The 17,852-nt window shown below is 40.4% G+C and overlaps 1 protein-coding gene across 5 annotated transcripts in view; it reads left to right on the top strand.

The window, feature by feature from the left end:
• The window catches only part of fcho1 (FCH and mu domain containing endocytic adaptor 1), a 47,620-nt gene that overhangs the window by 16,507 nt on the left and 13,261 nt on the right, over nucleotides 1-17,852 (top strand). Inside the window, exons 3-13 of one of the 5 annotated variants that reach the window (XM_076088292.1) lie at nucleotides 4,842-4,933; nucleotides 8,030-8,104; nucleotides 8,580-8,721; nucleotides 8,998-9,150; nucleotides 10,275-10,379; nucleotides 12,467-12,565; nucleotides 13,338-13,434; nucleotides 13,683-13,800; nucleotides 13,954-13,978; nucleotides 15,555-15,593; nucleotides 17,461-17,640. In XM_076088292.1, coding sequence (XP_075944407.1) covers nucleotides 4,842-4,933; nucleotides 8,030-8,104; nucleotides 8,580-8,721; nucleotides 8,998-9,150; nucleotides 10,275-10,379; nucleotides 12,467-12,565; nucleotides 13,338-13,434; nucleotides 13,683-13,800; nucleotides 13,954-13,978; nucleotides 15,555-15,593; nucleotides 17,461-17,640 — 1,125 coding nt within the window. Of the gene's footprint in view, nucleotides 1-4,841; nucleotides 4,934-8,029; nucleotides 8,105-8,579; nucleotides 8,722-8,997; nucleotides 9,151-10,274; nucleotides 10,380-12,466; nucleotides 12,566-13,337; nucleotides 13,435-13,682; nucleotides 13,801-13,953; nucleotides 13,979-15,375; nucleotides 15,437-15,554; nucleotides 15,594-17,446; nucleotides 17,641-17,852 lie in introns of all 5 variants that reach the window. The other 4 variants (XM_076088291.1, XM_076088290.1, XM_076088294.1 and 1 more) reach the window with 4 other exon arrangements.

The following is a 17,852-nucleotide window of genomic DNA, read 5'->3' as shown; positions in this document are numbered from 1 at the left end:
TGCCAAAGATACTGTACGATAGCAGCATGAATCTTTGGAAAGATTAGCTTGTTCTGTTTTTGAAAACCTTTTGTCTTATTACATGTTAACAAAAAGAAAACTACATCTCAGACACAACTGACATTTGGATTTAAAAAAAAACACAGTGGCTTTGCATGGACAAATGATAAGATAACAGTTATACTTGTATACTTATACTATATATATATTCTTCTGTTCATTGTTCATTTTGCATGAATTTAAGAGCAACGGGTCTTAATCAGGATGTGCTGTCTTTAACTAACCAATGGCTGAACAGAAGGCCTCATTGACTGATCAGACATGTAGTGTCCAATTTGTCAGTAGCCAAGTCTGCACTGAAGCTACACAGGCCTGTGTCTCCACAGCACACATGAGCCTGAAAGACCTGACCCTGGGCTGAACCTAGCTGTTGATCCACGCTAATATGTTTTTTCCTAAAGACGAAGGATTTGTATTTTTAAGCATTTGGGAGCGGGAATGCTTGGACGTCAGATATAGTGCAAATGTTATGCGTCGGAATTTGTTTTGCTTTGGCGTTTGAGATTGAAGATCGGCACACTGACTTCAATAGCCCTGACCACCACAATAATAAACAGCTTGAGGAAGCGAGGGACAACCAGGGATCCTAATCCTAACTTTGATTTACTGAGATGAAATGATCATTTCCCTGCTGCTGACCATCCCCCTTAACACATTTCAACAGATCCCCTACAGCTCCCGGTTGTCTTCAGAAGTCTTCATGAGGAAGTTGCCCCTGTACAGATTTTACACCTCCCCGTGCACCCCCCCCCCTCCATTCCTCTCTTCTCCTCTCCCATCATTCCCCTCTTTGTCATGGTAATGTGCTCCATCGTGCGTGACCAAACGGTCAACTTAATTGATAAAAAAAGAGATCACCAAGAAGGGAACGAAGAGGGGGTTTGCATATATCAGACATGAAGGATTGTCATTCACTGAAGGCTTAAGGAATACATTACGACACTTGAAGACACTTAAAGAAGACTGTCGGTGGAGTGGCAGCACTCCTGTTATGTGATATCGGATTGTTTGGCATGACTCAGTCAACATCCACAAGTACCAACTCGCAGCTGTTTGCACAATCAAGAACATGCAGGAGTGTAGTTCTGTGTCAGAGAAGAGAGAGACAAGACTTGTCAGTGTGATCTCATGCTCATAATTTCATTTTTGTTGCACCTGCCAGTCTGCGGCAGGTGTTCCCATACAATGGGCCTTCTTATAAAAGCTGGTCGAGCTATATTTTAATGTGAGTTATTCATAAATCTTCGAACAGCATAGTCATTGCTGTTAAAGAATATGACATTGACATGATATTCTATAGATTTGTTATTGTCGGCGAAACCCAGAATGAAAGCACCAAAACCAACAGTGGGTTTGACTGTCTCAATACTTTCTGACTTACCTACCCTGTCTGTGGCACTCGGCCCCAAGCCCATTTATTACAACTGAACACACAAATCTGTGAAACCAGGTCACAAATATATAATTCATTCTTTTAAAAGACTTTGTAATTTCATAAAACAGCTGGGCACTGTAGTGTTAAGCAAACATTACCACACCTGGAGTAAATACTGCATTTGTTTGAGGCTTTTTTCTGAACGATTAGATCTGACAAACGCTTCTGATGACGTATTCTGGCAGCTTTAGTGGCGTCAAAACTAGAAACTAGACCGTGGCCTAAAAAGGGTGTTGGGATGCCGACAGTTAGAAACTTCTTTATGTCAAGTTATGATGATGATGGAGTCTTTTGAGAGCAGTTTCCCTGACGAGATAATAAATGGATATTGGAGCATTTGCAAAAGTTGATATAATATGCTAAACAGCTAAAATGCTGCTGCAATAAAGTTAGGGCATATCGCTCAGAGCACAGACTGCTCATATTTGCTTTTTCAAATATTCAACAAGACTTATCGTTATCAAATACTGTTTGCAAATCCATTTGAGCACCAACATATTCTTTGATCTGTGGACATACAGCCGTGTGCGTGTGCGTGTGCGTGTGTGTGTGTGTGTTAGACTGTCAGCTAGACTGTCAGCTCACCTTTCTTTGGGGAGGTTGGAGTTTCAACAAAAGGCGTCTGCCAACTGCCCCAATGAACAACACTATACTGCTGCAGAACGCCCATTGTTTATAAAAACGCTCATGTCAAAGCATTCAAATACAATGTAATAATATAAAACCCTATTATTTTGTTAAGAAGAGGAGAAAATCTGACTGAACATTGAAGAGATGGCAAACAGCTGGTATTAGTTTTAGTGTAATTGTGGTAAACGATAGCTTTATAAATCAAACTTAAAGCAGACATCTTGTTTTACGTACATAGGATCATAAAGTGTCGGTTCATCCAAATCATAAAACGACAAAACTATCCTGCAGAGATGCAGATAGTTTTGTTTTGATCTTATATAGTTTGTGATATAAATTGAGTTACAATTGTGATGATTAGATCTTAACTTGTGGCGTTCACAACACTGAAAAATGACATTTGAAAAACTCAATTCCATCTTAGAAATATACAATCCAAAAAACCCACAGGATAATATAACACCCTTCATTACAAATGTATGATGCTTTTCTGTGTTTTGGGGGAACTGACCTTTTGAAAACAGCAGATTTGACATTTGTCTCAGAAGATGCAAATATTAGCCGATATTGGCATTTTATTGTGGAAGCAAGATGCAGGAAGGCAGTTGTGTGCCCAATGTGACATTTTCAGGTTGTTTGTTTAGTTTGACAAACAACACAAAGCTGAAAGATATCCAGTTCTTCATCACATGAGAGAACGACCAGAAGAAAATCCTCACAATTGAGACGCTGGATCTATAGACACTATGGAGTAAAAACTTAACCAGACTGCATGAAGGCAATGTTCCTACCCCGTCTGATCTTCAATGGGGCACAAACATTTCAAAGCTGCTTCCTCTCTGTCCAGTATGCTCTCTCTTTTGTTTTTCTGACATCATGAGAAAAGGCTCGGGGACGGTGACCGTCTGACGACCGAAGCTGAGGTCAGCAGTGATGCTTCAGTGGCTGAGCTCGCTTGGTGTTTTCCGTCAGGTCTTGCGTCGTCAATCTGTCTGAGACGCCTCCTGTTTCTCTTCCCGACCGCTGGGAGTCTACAGTCGTGTGCGTGTGTGTGTGAGAGTGTGTGTGTGACCCTTGGCATTCCAGCCATTCCCCTGGTACCTGGGAACTGGTCTGTTCTCCTCCGACGGGGTATATTTAGGAGAAGCAGCTGTCTCTGTCTGCACAGACGTCCCGGCTGTCTCTCGACTCAAAAATGTGGCAAGGCCCAAGAAGCAACGACACGGTCTATTTGTAATAGCGCTGTCGTGCTCTTTTTCAGATTATGAAGACTTGTGTTAACACAGGTGTAGGTTTGTGTGATTACGACAGTGATGGGTGGGAGGTGTTGCTGTTGTGTGTCGAATCTGCTTAGCTGCAAGCTAGGCAACTTTTCTGTGAACAACAACCCAGCGCTGTGGTTTTCTCACATTTTACATGTTGGCCTTTGCTCGACTAATGTACAGCAAGCAGCGAGGTAATTTCCAGTGTTGAGCAGCAGCAGCATGTACGTGACTTTATTGTGAAACATCAGCAAAAAACATGACGCGTCACTTTTGTCCCTCTCTTTCATCACAGCCAATTGTATAAAATCACCAAAATGACTGTATTCTCTACCAGATAGTCAAGTATCTATTAGCTCAATATCTAAACAAAACTGTTACTGTTTATATATGGGAAATTTAAAGATGGTCTTCAAACTAAATGTGTGTGACGTTAGTCAGTAAATCTGTAAGTAAGTCTGTTTGTGCACCCAGTTGCACTAATACATTCTCCACCTACCGGCAACTAAAGGGAGACACAAATGCTCAAGCACAGGATGATGTGCAGCTCCTAATAAATAATAACAAATCATGTTTTTCCTAATTTTTACTTTGATTTTTGCTTATTTAGAATTTTGATGATCTCGTATAATTATTAGCTATTAATCTTCCCAACACACAAAAACGCCATGAAACCAAGTTATAAAATGACAGTGAGATAGAAGGATGAGAGACAAAAGAGAGTGAACAAGAGAGAGATTGTGAGAGCATAAAAACGAAACAAACTAAAATGTAACTTTATTTGGTTTGTGTTCGTAAGGTATGATGGACCGGTTACCTCGAGTATTGATGACCTACTTTAGCTCAACATCTGTATAATGTTGTGTGGTGTGTGACAGCGAGTGATGAGGAAGAATATAGCACAGACTGTCAAATACCTATAAAACCTATAAAGCGAAATAATAATTAAGCAGCTTTTTCAGATTACTGTTACTAATGAACAGCTTTGAACGGTGTGTTTAAAACAGGCCTATATACATTCTGATCAGCTGAGAAACAAAAACAATTATTTTTCATCTGAAGTAAAACTTTCATTACTTATTTAGCTCCCAGAAAGCTAATATTCTATATAAAATGAGCCTCTACACACGTCTATAAGGTCTATTGATGTCGGTGTGGTTTTCAGCTCTAAACAGAATCCAAAGCTGGTTTCATATGAATGTTTGCAGAGCCCCAAATGTTTGTCGAATGTTGTCTATGTGACTAATAGTGAAGTGTTTCCCTGGATGAGTCTGACTGTCGTTAGAGGAACATAAGTGGCAAAAATATAATAAGGCAAAGCCAAAACAAAGGTGATATTACGTTGCTGAAGCACCAACTGACGTCACTCTTTAACTTTCTAATACTGGTTTGATGTTCCTCGTTTGGGTGCTAACAGACGGTGTGTGTGTGTGTTTTTATTTCTATCTTGGCAGGGGGAGAAAAATGCCGGCTTTGACGTGCTCTACCACAACATGAAGCACGGCCAGCTGGCATCCAAGGAGCTAGCCGAGTTTGTCCGTGAGAGGTAAGGCTCGTGTGTGTGTTTGTGAATGTCTGTGTGGGAGGTGGCGCTCGTGATGGGAGTCGGGTGGAGAAATTTCACATTCTTGAATCTGTATACTTGGATCTTTGGAAAGATGAGAGACCATGCCGAGGTTGAGTGAAAAGCACAGAAATGATAAATGACCTGTTCTGGATTTTTTTTTTTTTTTTTGTCAGAGAAGACTTTAACAAGTCTTTCTCTGTTGAAACTGCTTCAGTCTTCTCTCTCTGCTCTGATCTCTGGCCCTTGTCCTCACTACTGTGCTACTTTTGGAGCTCACTTTCTCTAAAACTCTCTCACGCACACGCACACGCACACGCACACACACACACACACAAGCCTGAAAAGGTGAATTATCCCTCAATATCAGAGCTTTACGTGTTATCCATGTTTGCAACTGCTGCATTTAAATACGCTTTTACGTCTTTATTTGACAGAGGACAGTGTAGAAATTGGGGGTAAATTAAGATGCAATATATTGTGATATTGTAATCAAGGCGATGTATCATAAAATGTGCTCAATTAGCTAGCTAGCATCTATCGCAATTTCTGACGGAAACAAAGAGCATGCTTTTGTTTACTTCTGTCTGAAATCAAAGACCCTTTGTTTAATAATTATTATGAATTACAAAATTGTAAATCCTGCCGCTATTATCATTGTGAAGTACATTAACGCTGTGCAACAACTGAAAGCTTAACAGGCGTACAACAGTACCTAAGGGGGAAGTCAATTATCTAATTAAAACGGTCCTCTCAAAGTGGGTAGTTTGTTCCATTAAACACCCCGTCCTCTTATTAGGAACTTATCAGTGAGTAAATTGAGGGTAGTAATGAGGTTCCCACAGGGGTTTGTGCTCTCACAGCGGGAAGCTAACACACACACACACACACACACAACGCTCTGTCAGACCAGCGATATAATCCTGACATTGATTCAGTGAATGTGCACATTCCTCGCAGAGGGAAATCCACTTATCTTACTCGGACAGGAGCAGACAACAAATCAGCAGTCAGGAAATGAAATAGGGCCACTGTGGGTAAAATAGTGGAGGAAAGGCAATTGTTTTGATAAATTTTCTCTCTTGCCACTTGCCTTGAAGGTCGTTTTGATATAAGACGCTACATATAAAACACTGAGTTAAAGTACCGCAACAACTCCAACCGCGTTCTCAAGGCTTCTCAGTGACTGCACGCTATATCACGCTCATACTCAGTTTAATGGAGATGTACTGATACTTTTTGTTAGCGGGGCACCATTGACAGTGGGCACTCAATAGCTATCAGGTTTCACAAGTGCTGAAACAATAAGTTTAGAATGAGTTAATCAATTAGTGTCCCGACAGAAAATTAACTATTTTGGTAATCGAGGAATCGTTTCATTCATTTTTCAAGCCAATAGGCCAAACATTCACTAGTTCCATCTTCTCTAAAGCTAATATATTTGGGTTTTGGACTGTTAATCGGATTAAACGAGACATTTGGAGACGTCACTTTGGGCTTTAGTAAATATTGATGGACATCTTCACTATTTTCAGACATGTTATAGACTAAATGATTAATCAATTAAAAGAGAAAATAATTGATAAAGAATTGAACCGTTAGTTGCAGAACTAACGGTTTGGTCCTCAAAGACCATTTTGAATGAATGACATTTATCTCGTTAAAATCCCAGTTGTTTGCTTGTTTCAGAATATCAAAAGTGAGAATTTGGAGCTTGTAAGTAGAACTATTTTGGATGTGGAGAGTGTGTAATTATACACACATGAGAATCAATAAACTAGAGTAGCGGCTGCACACTGATTCCAAACCAAAAATCTATTTAGATAGACAACGTTTGATTCCAGGTCAACTGATTGGGATTGAAACTTTGTCCAATGACTGATTTTATTTTGGCCACTTCAGGGCAGCAGAAACAATTAGTAAAGACAGTATTGACTTATCCCCTTTAGGTTGATATGGTATCAAACAGTTCAGTTAGCAAACAGTTGCTTGTTTACACCTCCAGCATTTGTCTGTCTCTTTATCTGCTAAATGGTCGAATATGTTCACCAGCTAGTCTCTTCTGGGTCAGTCTTTTGGAGCTATTTCACTGATATCAGCTGCCTGATGCGGCCCAAAAAAACCACTCCCGTTAAGTGTGAACCAAAACGGTAAAGTTGCGGGCCCTGTAACTAAACAATGAGCTGAAACTTGATGTGCTATAAAGCTCAAAACTATAAAACTCTGTGAAGTCGAGAAAAGCTGCAGATTCGAGCGATAATATCAGTTATAGCTGCTTTGAATAAATGTGTAGTTTGGAGTCAGTGTGCAGGTGTTCACCCGTTGTATATAGACGTGTATGTAAGACGTCACTTCAGGCCTAATTGATTACAATAATTGAAAATATAACAAAACTGTGAAACATAAGAAAACGATAGATACAATTTGAAAATGAAAATATTAGTTTGCCCTGCTTGTGATCCAATATGAGTTCCAACTCTGCGTCACTGCTTGTTTATTGTTAATGACTTCCTGTAGCACGTTGTTCTGTTCACCCTCAGGATGTTTGGATCAATACTCCTTCTTTCTCTTCAGGGTCAACAGATGATGGTTATTAAAGTTTCATGCCAGCCTTTGCAAAACAACTCCATCTTCATTTAAATGTGGCTTATTGCAACAATTATCCAACACTGATGAAAATGAATCTTTATCCGTCCGACTCTAATGGTGGATGCCCAGAGTTTGGGACAAAGAAAGCTCCAGATAGAGAACATAACATATGAGGCCATTAGCAGAGGCAGGAGCCTGGTGAGGAAGTGTTATTGGAGTACATTACATACAGTCTAAAAGTTAGTTAGAAGAATTTACATTTTAAAGAAAGCAAAGCACACAACATTACTCTTCCTGTGGGGTTGCTGGCAACTTTAGAAAATGAACTAAAAGAAAAAGACTTTGATCTTCTGAGAGACCCACACAAGCATAATATATATATATATATATATATATATATATATATATATTCATTACAGAGGTTCTTTAGGTCCTTAATTAGAGTTTTTGTATTGTTTTTTCCGGTAATGGTAGCGTTTGTTTTTGCAGTGCTGCTATTGAAGAGACTTACTCCAAATCAATGAGCAAACTGGCCAAGATGGCCAGCAACGGAAGTCCACAGGGGTGAGTACCACCATGTGAACACGGAGCAGAACAGCCCGTCCTCGTCCCCGATGGTTTAATTTATACTATTGAAAGGCTTTGCTACTGTAATTATACATGTTATGGTCATATGGCTGCATATAAGATATGAATGAGTACCATCTGCATCACCAAATGTTCATATTTATAATTAAAACAATACAGCTTTTTGAAATATGAAAGGGCATCTTGCTTTTACTGCCTCGTGGTTTAACTGACTCTCCTCGCTCGTTAGTGCGATTGAGCATGCTTTGCTGCCACCACAGCCCCACCTCGGGTAGATTGTGATTGTATGCTCTTAATCTCTCCATGTCTTTGGAAATATCTTATTTAGAAGATAATATTTCCACATGTCCACAGTATGACTCTTGGTATTACAATAGATCTTGAATGAAGAGAGAGTTTGTACCCAACCGTCTCCTTGTGTGTGCTTAATGCTTGTGTATGTATTTCCTAGGACCTTTGCTCCCATGTGGGACGTGTTCAGGGTGTCTTCAGACAAACTGGCCCTCTGCCACCTCGAGCTGATGAGGAAGATGAACGATCTCATCCGGGACTTCAACAAGTACGGAGACGATCAGGTCAAAATTCACCGCAAAGTAAGTACCTAGCATCAGGATGCTTTACCGCTAACCTGACCGCAAACTGGCTGATTTTATGTGCCTGTGTGAGTTTCTGTGAAGATAAACTGAGACAGATTTTCTCCTTACTCGCCCTTCATCGAGACTCTGTCATTTTGATCTAATTTATCTCATAGAAAATCCCATTACTGTCTTCTCCCCCCATGGTAATCGGTGCGTTTTCCCTTCAAGTACAATGATTATCTGTTCGTGATGTTCATGCGTCGTCTTTTTCTTTATGCGTGTGTCACGCAGACAAAGGAGGAGATGGTGGGAACAGTTGAGGCGGTGCAGGCGCTGCAGGTTCAGAGCGGCCACCTTCAGAAGTCAAAGGAGGGCTACCACGCCAAGTGTTTGGAGCTGGACCGGCTCAGGAAGGAGGGAGCGCCACAGAAAGAAGTGGAGAAAGTTAGCAACAACTCTCTTTATTTTCAAGATTTTTTTTCTTTTTTTCAGATTTTCAACACAATAAAAGCTAATCAGTGTCCTTTGAATACAATATCAGAGGGTTGGTTCAATATGTTCACACTAGTTCCTGGATTGCTCTCTGGAGTTTAATCGTCTTTTGTTCACATCGCTCTATCTTTAGTCTTTGTGACGCAGACAATAAACAATCACAAACTTGTATTATCACAGTTATTTTGTAGTTTGGGAGGACCGATCCTTTAAACAAACACGTCTTATTTTAGAAGAGAGCTAAGAGTCGGTGTTGGGCGTGATATAATGTAAATACATCTTAACTGTATCAACAGATGGAGTGTGATTGTCAAGTTGTTGTCACACAGTCTACATTATCTTTATTCATAATAATATATCAGTGTTATTCCTTTGCAATGCAACATAATATTAGTACCAGTGTGATGAAATTATTTGTTGTATAAGTAGTAAATAGTCTCCTTTTAATCGTTCATTCAGCCTCGTACCTCTCTCCTTGTGGTCATCACAACGCATCCTCAGGAAACGTTATTTGTGTTGGTTTTAAAACAAACCCTTTGACCATGATTTCTTAATCTCACAATTTCATAAAAAGCATAAATTAAAAATACTGCTTTTTTGTAAATTTGTATTCAAAGTATATTCAAGTCCAGAGCTACTCGACGTGTCTCTCCGTACATCTTGTGGACAGCTGGATGTGAACTGGGACTTGACAGATTCAGTGTCCTGCATCACTGTTCCTCAACTCTGAGATGTCCTCTTATTATTGTTATTGTTCGTCTTGTGACCCTAAAATCCATCATACACTTGTTTCACAAGCGTGTCTCTTATATAGAGGTTAAATACAGTTTTCAATTCATCTTGACAATTATGGAAAACAACATTTTCTAACTGCTCTGCCCTAGATGTCTGCTCTGGGAATAAATTGCTGTTCTTGTTTTGAAGGTACAGACTGAATACTGAATGCAGTAGTTGTAATCATGGGGCAGAAATTGTTCTCATTCACTCACTGAGCTATTCATATTTATTTCAGGATTGTGAATGAGAGTCCGGAGCTAAAGGCCGTCATTATCCCTTTTCCTTTTCTTTCTCACTAGGCGGAGCTGAAGTCTAAGAAAGCGGCTGAGTCATTTGCGGTGTGCATCGAGAAGTACAACCGCGTGGGTGGAGAGTTTGAGCACAAGATGAGCGAGTCCTCCCAGGTCAGCTCTGACTCCAGCTGGGAGTCGGTCTCTCCCCCACGCTGTGATGTGGTGTTTTTGATGCATTTCTTCTTCTCTTGGGCTTTCTCTTTCTCTTTATCTCCCTGACTCACCCTCTCTGTAACCTCCCACCACACAAGAACTCCCATCTTATCCTTTCATTCATTCTCTTATCATATCTTCCCCAAAAATGGAAACCTCAACCCCCGACTCCTGAACACCCACCTGCTCGCACACGCATGCACATCCTGACCCTCGCTCATTACCTTTAATCACTGCCTCCACACTTCCATGGGTAGTGCTGCTGTTTCCATGGAGTCTGTGTTTTACATTTCAAATGACTGAAATCCTTTTGACCAATTATTTCTTGTATTAGCGTTGAGGGGGAAGATTCGGTCATTAGTATGAAGGGAGAGAAAAGTGTCAAAAGGGAGGTAAACCAAATGAATAAATAAGAGCTTCTATTTTTAAATCAAGCATAAAACTAGAGGGGATCACAAGATACATTCTCTAAAGGCACCTTTCATGCTGGTAGCTTGGTTTATTTGGTCTGATCAAGGGAAGATTAAAAAAAAACCACATTGTGGTTCAGTTGTATTCATGCAAAATTTGATAAAACCTCAGTTACCCAAAAAAGTATTTGCGCTCGCTTGAGGTGGTTTTTGCCTGTGTTGAAAAAGAGTTGATGCGCTAAATAGATTATGACTTTTGCTGAATAAATTCTGACGTAGCGAACATTTAACCCACGTGACTGATCTGCTGTCGGCTTCTCCCTGAATATTCCCATAATGTGCGATGGTTGTCCTCGTCTCCGGACAACAAGAAACGTGTCTGAGACTAGCCGGTATGAAAGAACAATTTAAAACGTGCCCACTTGAAACAAATGCCTGAAGACATCTCTCCATTTTTCTTTCATCGATGGGTTAGAGATGAGTTCAGAAAGGAGACGACTCACTGAAAGTCTGTTTCCTGTATCTGTGTCGGGTGTTTAACCACAGCCCCGCCCTTTTAGGAGATTAGCAGCAGGTCCAGAGTTTCTTTACGTAAACACACACCGATTATTTTTGCTCCATAGTCGCCACAGTAAATATTGATATAAATATAATACAGCTCAAGGTCTAATACAATAGATATGCTCTAAATTCCGTATAGAGCTCCTTTAAAATAAGTCAGTCTTTATTTCTGTTAAATTGTCCCACTTGCATGAGACAAATCTAGGAGCAAAATAAAGAAATGTCTCAAACTACAGATTAGTCTGAAGTATCTGTGAGAAACTGGCCACTGGAGTTGTGGCACATGTCAGAGGTGAATGAAGTGCCCTGCTGGAGGCTGACAGCGGTTGCAAAGAGTCCGTTTGGACTCTGTCCATTTAATTGGAGAAAAGAAACTGGCAAAGCTCACTGCTCATGAACTCTCTTCTCTAATAGAAGCCACTGGCATTATGTCAAGACAATTCCCCTGAACCAGACAACGACAAACGAGTTGTCTGAGTTAGAAGCAGGATCAAACTTAAATACTAAATCCTCTCAAATTATCGCTGGTTTAAAGACCTGGCAACCCGGTGCCTCTTCTGCTGGCGGACTGCTCCTCCGTAGCTGCTCCTGAATCCGCAGATCTCCTTTAAAGTCTATTTTCACTTTATTGCATATATGTTGAGTTTAGAGTTTCTGGTTTATTTGATTGTGGTTGCATCTCTGACTGCCTCTGAGTGAATTAAGAATGTAGCATTTCTTTTTTTATTTTTTCATTAAGAGACAAACGCACAACAGAAACAAACACCGCAACAAATATTAAAATATACTAAAAACTAGCAAGCAACCACTGAAATAACACAAAAACTAATAATCAGCCTCTACAGAAAGCTTCATATCAACAAATATATCCTGTTCATCATCAAGCCTAACAACATATTTATAATTAGAAATAAACAATGTACAAAGTTGCACAAAAAGTCAGAGAATAATGTCGACCCATAAATAAACCTACAGTGGAGTTCTGAGATTTCACATGGTGCTGTTTTTTTTGTTTTCCTCACCATGGTGCGTGTGTGTGTGCGTGTGCTTGTGTGTGCGTTTGTGTGTGAGCAGAAGTTTCAGGAAATCGAGGAGACCCACCTGCGGCAGATAAAACAGCTGATCAAAGGTTACTCACACTCCATAGAAGACACCCATGTTCAAGTGGGACAGGTAAGCTTTTTCTTATTTTAAATTAAAGTATAAATAATAATACAAACTTTATTTATACAGCACCTTTTAAAAAGAGTTTACAAAGTGCTTTGACAAACAAAGCGGCAAAAGCAAGGCAAGAAATAAATGATAACATGCCATTCAGCGTGTCATAATTTAGGACCCTTGTGTCCACTGAATGTACGTCATTGCCAACAGTTTTTTTTTAAATTTTTTTTTTTTTTTTTTTTTTGTTCATCAGACAATTCTTTGAGTCACGTTTAGTTAAAGCTCAGTGGGATAACTTGTCACAACAATGCCACACTGGTCAAATAGTCAGAGTTTGCAATTGTAGATCTACTTCTCCTGATGGATGATCATCTATGATTTCTGTCAACCCGATCAGCAGCCTTTCATTTAATGTCCAGCTCAACTTCCCGTGCAGCTCAACTGCTACATGCTAACGTTTACACTACACTTGAGATCAAATGAGTCATACATTAAGCTAGATGCATTGTTAGATCCTCTTGGACTCAATTTGAACAAACAAACAATAAAATAGAAAATAAAAAGATTATTATCATTAATAGTAGTAGTAGTAGTCCCATTGAGGGAGCGCGGCCAAGACGGCAGCAATAGTGTTTCAAACAAGATGCACACAAACACATACAGCATTACACACGCAGCATTATCACACAGAGCTTTGATAACAAAAACAATACATTTCATGTCACCTTTTTCTAATACTATAAGCTTTTTTTAAGGACCAACTAATCATCCTGCTCCGCTTCAGGTCCACGAGGAATTCAAGCAGAATGTGGAAAACATCGGCATCGATAACCTCATCCAGAAAGTTGCGGAGCAGAAGGGCACGGGCAAAGACAGGCCAGGTACAGCTCGTCTCACCAGGATGAGGGTTTATTTTCTTTCCAGTCGGAGTGAAATGAACACACAACTTAAATCAGCAGCTTACATAACGATAGAAATGTGAATGCACCCACACTGGCAACAGAATTGTGGAGGCGGAATAATTCATGGTGACACAAAGCGTGAGTGAATGGATCAACTACGTGCGTATATCCGTGTGTTGGTTTTCTGAATGTTTTTTTATTTTGATCAAACTGCCTGTCATCTGTAGCTGTGGTTGGCTTTGAGGAGTACATGACGGCTTTGCCACCAGAAGGCGGGAAGAAGAGTCGAGCAAAAGCCTTCAGGATCCCCGGCCTCGGCAAGAGGGACAAGGAGCCGGACTCTATGTGAGTGTGTCCACAAACACACAAACACACACACACACTGATATTTAGAAAATGTGATCTTAATCCTCGTTCTTTGTTACTGGCTTCAGTTTGAGTACTTGTTGATAAATGAAAACAAAATACATCTATGTGCGTGTTATTTTGTATTTGCAGAGACTCGGCTGTGCCGGAGACACCGGTGAGTATCACATATAACTCCAACTAGAACACTGCAGCTTCTAAACCGCTGACTCAACTATCTGACTCCTAAAGCTGCAGTTATCCCTGCAGACACCCTCTGCACAGTGGGAAGAGTGTGTTTTTTTTTTTGGGGGGGGGGTGGGTGGAAAGAAAATCATGTACAAGTGTGTGTTTGTGGAACGAAGTTGAGCGGGAAATCACGAGTGTGTATTAATGGCTTGACTGACGGTGTGGGGTTTCCCAGGTTTATTTCGGTACTTCTGAGAAGAGGTTTGTGAGATACCTTGGCAGCGACAGGGTAAATGCGTAACTGCATATGACTGTGTGTGTTTGTGTGCGTGAACGGGCTTTGGCCGCTGCCATCTAACAGACAAATGTAGAAGAGAGTAAACAGTGTATGCACACACTGACGCAGTCCATTCACGTTCTAAGTTCAGCATTATAATAGTCAGTATAAAGTCAGCAAAAGTTGCATTAATACTGAATGATGCTTAAATTAACCCAAAAAACAAGCTAGTCTGCTGTCTTTAGATCATAATAGCGTGCTAATTGTGTTTTCCCATAAACATGTATGGTTTCGTGGGCACCCCAGTAGCTCACCTGGAATGCTGTTGCTCTCGCTTTCCCGCCACCCTGTCTCTCTTTGACTGTTTTAACCAATAAGTGGCAAATTCCCAAAACATGAATCAGTGGCTGGATAGAATATAAACAGGAATTTAGGGCAAAGTGACAGCCTGTACTACTTGAAGCTGCATCTAGTGATGTCTGTCCTCTAGAGGGCAGAAGAACTTCAACACAAGCTGACTGACAAACATATCTTCGCCTTATACATTTGTTATTATGAGTAATGTGTTTGCTGTATCAATTAGAAAATGTCTACTTAGACATCAAGCAGACAAAGTGATCGTCTCTTTGACCTACTGAGATCTGTTCACTGAAATCAGATCTAATCAAAGACCATCTGTATACGTCCACACTCTGTCTAAAAATAACTGCTCCCACGTCGTCTGGACTGTAAATCAGGCCTCCCTCGTGTCTTATTTTGAATATCATGTGACTGCAGCTGACATGTGTTCCCACATCCAAATGATTTAAATCAAACTGAAAGCACACCTGTGTCTTTAGCACACAGCTTTGTTTGACCTGTTGGTATAATAACAGCTGAAGTTAGTTACCGACTCGCACCATCAACCTTGGTGGCGTCTGTTTGTTCCCTCACACGTGCTGATAGAAAGCTCTCAGTGGTACATGTAGAACGTAGGAGTTGAACAGTGTGACAGATATGAGAATTAAGTGCCATTTGTCTCTGTGTTGCTGACCCAGCTGATGTCTGACTTTCTCTTGTGCGTGTGTGTGTGTGTGTGTGTGTGTGTGTGTGTGTGTGTGTGTGTATAGAACTCACCCCTGGAAGTAGATGATGAAGGATTTGTCATCCGAGCTGACAGCACACCCAATGATATCCTTTTATCTGCTTACACGTGTTCTGGCAGGATAATTCACCATAATATCTGATTATAACTTTTTAACGTTTCCTTCTTTGATTAATAATTGCTTATACTCATTCTTTGTTTTAGGTGAGCCATGTTATTGTCAACAGATGTTTGTGCCACATTGTGAGTACAATTACAAAAGAAAAACAAGGCACTGGAGCTCTGATGGATGAACATAAGTCTTACAAAAGATCTGGTGTTTGCCCACTACAAGTTGTGTCAACAATTTATTGGTGGCCTCTGTTAGTCTGCCAACAGTCAAAAGTATTCAGTTATATGAACCACAAAAAAACCTTTTAATCTAGATGTTAATGTTAACAAACTTGAGCTTCTTTAAGTTCACTTCAGTTGGAAAGTAAGACTTAAGATGTCTGAAGGATTTCACAAACCTATCTCACTCACATGACGGCTGCAATTTGCTCCAAATGAAACCTCACGAGACCACTGAATAGACTCTAAGAAGGCACTTAACTAAAGTGGGGGCGTTTTTTTTAATTGAAGCGGAATCAGAAGTTTGGAGGTGAGAGGCGGGTTTAACCAATTTAGTAACACAAATGGCCACATTCATGGCTTCATTAACTGTAGAGCTCTAGACAATAATAAAGGTCTCTAACCTATTTGTTGACTCAAATGATTAGATGCATCCCCCTCGTTAAGTAGAGACGAGGTAAACGCCTGCATGGGATATGAATGAATTGTCCTCTTAACCCAACGCTCCAGCCCTGATCCATCTGTCAGCAGCAGCTCTCCGTCCTGACGGCTCCGAGATAACAACTCTTCCTGACTTTGTCATCCCTCACATCGAGCCCTCCGCCTGCTCAGAATAATGGTTCATATTCATTAAAACGCCCTCATGCTGCACATGTTCTTCAGTTTCTCTGACTCTTCTAATGAACACAAATGCACCTCACGTGATGTGACGCAACTCTTCCACGTGCAGCAGAGTGCAGTCCAAACAAAGAGGGAGGGGAGGTGACTTTTGTTTGGGGGTGATGGTGCTGCAGGATGTGGCGGTTTGGCTATTTGAAGCTCTGCAGCAGTCGCCTCCAGCACCCTCTATGGTGCTTCTGCATCTGTTTTCATATCTGTCTGCTTGCCTGCATTTCTTACAGTCTTACACTGAAACAAAACTACTCTATTTGCTCTTCAAGGAAGTCACAGCATTTGTCCAAATAGTAATATTCACTCATGAACAGGGGGAGAAAATACTTCCACCTGCTGGTTTTTAATGTACTCTCGTGCATTTTTCAGTCTCATTAGTTTTATTTTTGAATATTGTTCTTGTTGGATTCTACAGTACTTCACAATTTCTTTGCAATTTTGTTCTTGAAATCTCACATAGCACACAGATTGAAAAGATCTGTATAAAATAAAGTAATAATCACACAGTACTTTTATCAGAGCATCAAATCAGCAGTTTACATTTAACTTTTATCATTTTAATCATTTTAAATGTAGTCATTGCGTACATTTGATGAAAATCAGTTGTATGAATGACGGAGTGGTCAAATGTGATATTTACTCGCCTTTCAGTAAACTAACAGACGCTCTGCACATTGTCCGTAATTTAATTTTTCTCTTATTGCTTGTGGAAACATAACAGTAGTGCTCAAGAAGTAATTATGCTTCTCTATGCTTCTCACTTTTGTAATGTTGTAAATGTGCAAGGTCATTCTCTTCATGTACTCGGTATACAGGGGAACAGATGCACATAAAAAGACAAAAAACTAAAATAGTAAAGTGCAAGTAGTATAAAGTTCAGTAAAATGAACACACACTCTTTGCATTAAGAGTTTTGGATGATGAAACTGTTGTATAATTGAGTGAAAACAATCGTAATGTTAAACGGGGCCCTCTCTTTGTCTCTCTGATTGCCAATAATGCTTTCCTATCTTGATGTGTTCTTGCCAAACATCACTTTTCATTCTTTGCATGCAGTCTGAGCTTGTTCTCCTTGACCATCCTCTCTTCTTCACGCTGCTCTGAGGAGAAGGAGAACAACTTTTACTCCAGTGACTCGGACTTTGATGACGAGGAGCCCAAGAAGTTCCACATCCAGATCAGACCGGTCGCCAGCAGCAATCGCAGTAACTCCGCTGCCACAGAGAAGGAGCTGAAAGCCACCATTGGGGCGCTCACCCTGCCGCCCAACAGAGGGGTCCGGCAGCAGGTTGTTTGTTTTTGTGCTTCTGTTTTATGTTTTATGTTCTGTGTGTGTTTCAGCATCCCTCTGGTAAATATTCTTAATGCAGGTTCCCCTTACTTAGCTAACCCCTGCTCCAGATCCATTCCCCAAAGAAACTCTGGATGTAGCTACGTGTACCTCACCTTCAGAATATTTACCTCAAATACTCTGTCCTCAAGGTCTAGAAGGAAACACTC

This window comes from Anarhichas minor, unplaced genomic scaffold (assembly GCF_050575085.1).
Source record: "Anarhichas minor isolate MPS153535 unplaced genomic scaffold, ASM5057508v1 ptg000010l, whole genome shotgun sequence".
Classification (NCBI taxonomy): domain Eukaryota; kingdom Metazoa; phylum Chordata; class Actinopteri; order Perciformes; family Anarhichadidae; genus Anarhichas; species Anarhichas minor.
The sequence above is the reverse complement of the archived record's forward strand: the minus strand, read 5'-3'. Positions and strand labels throughout refer to the sequence as shown.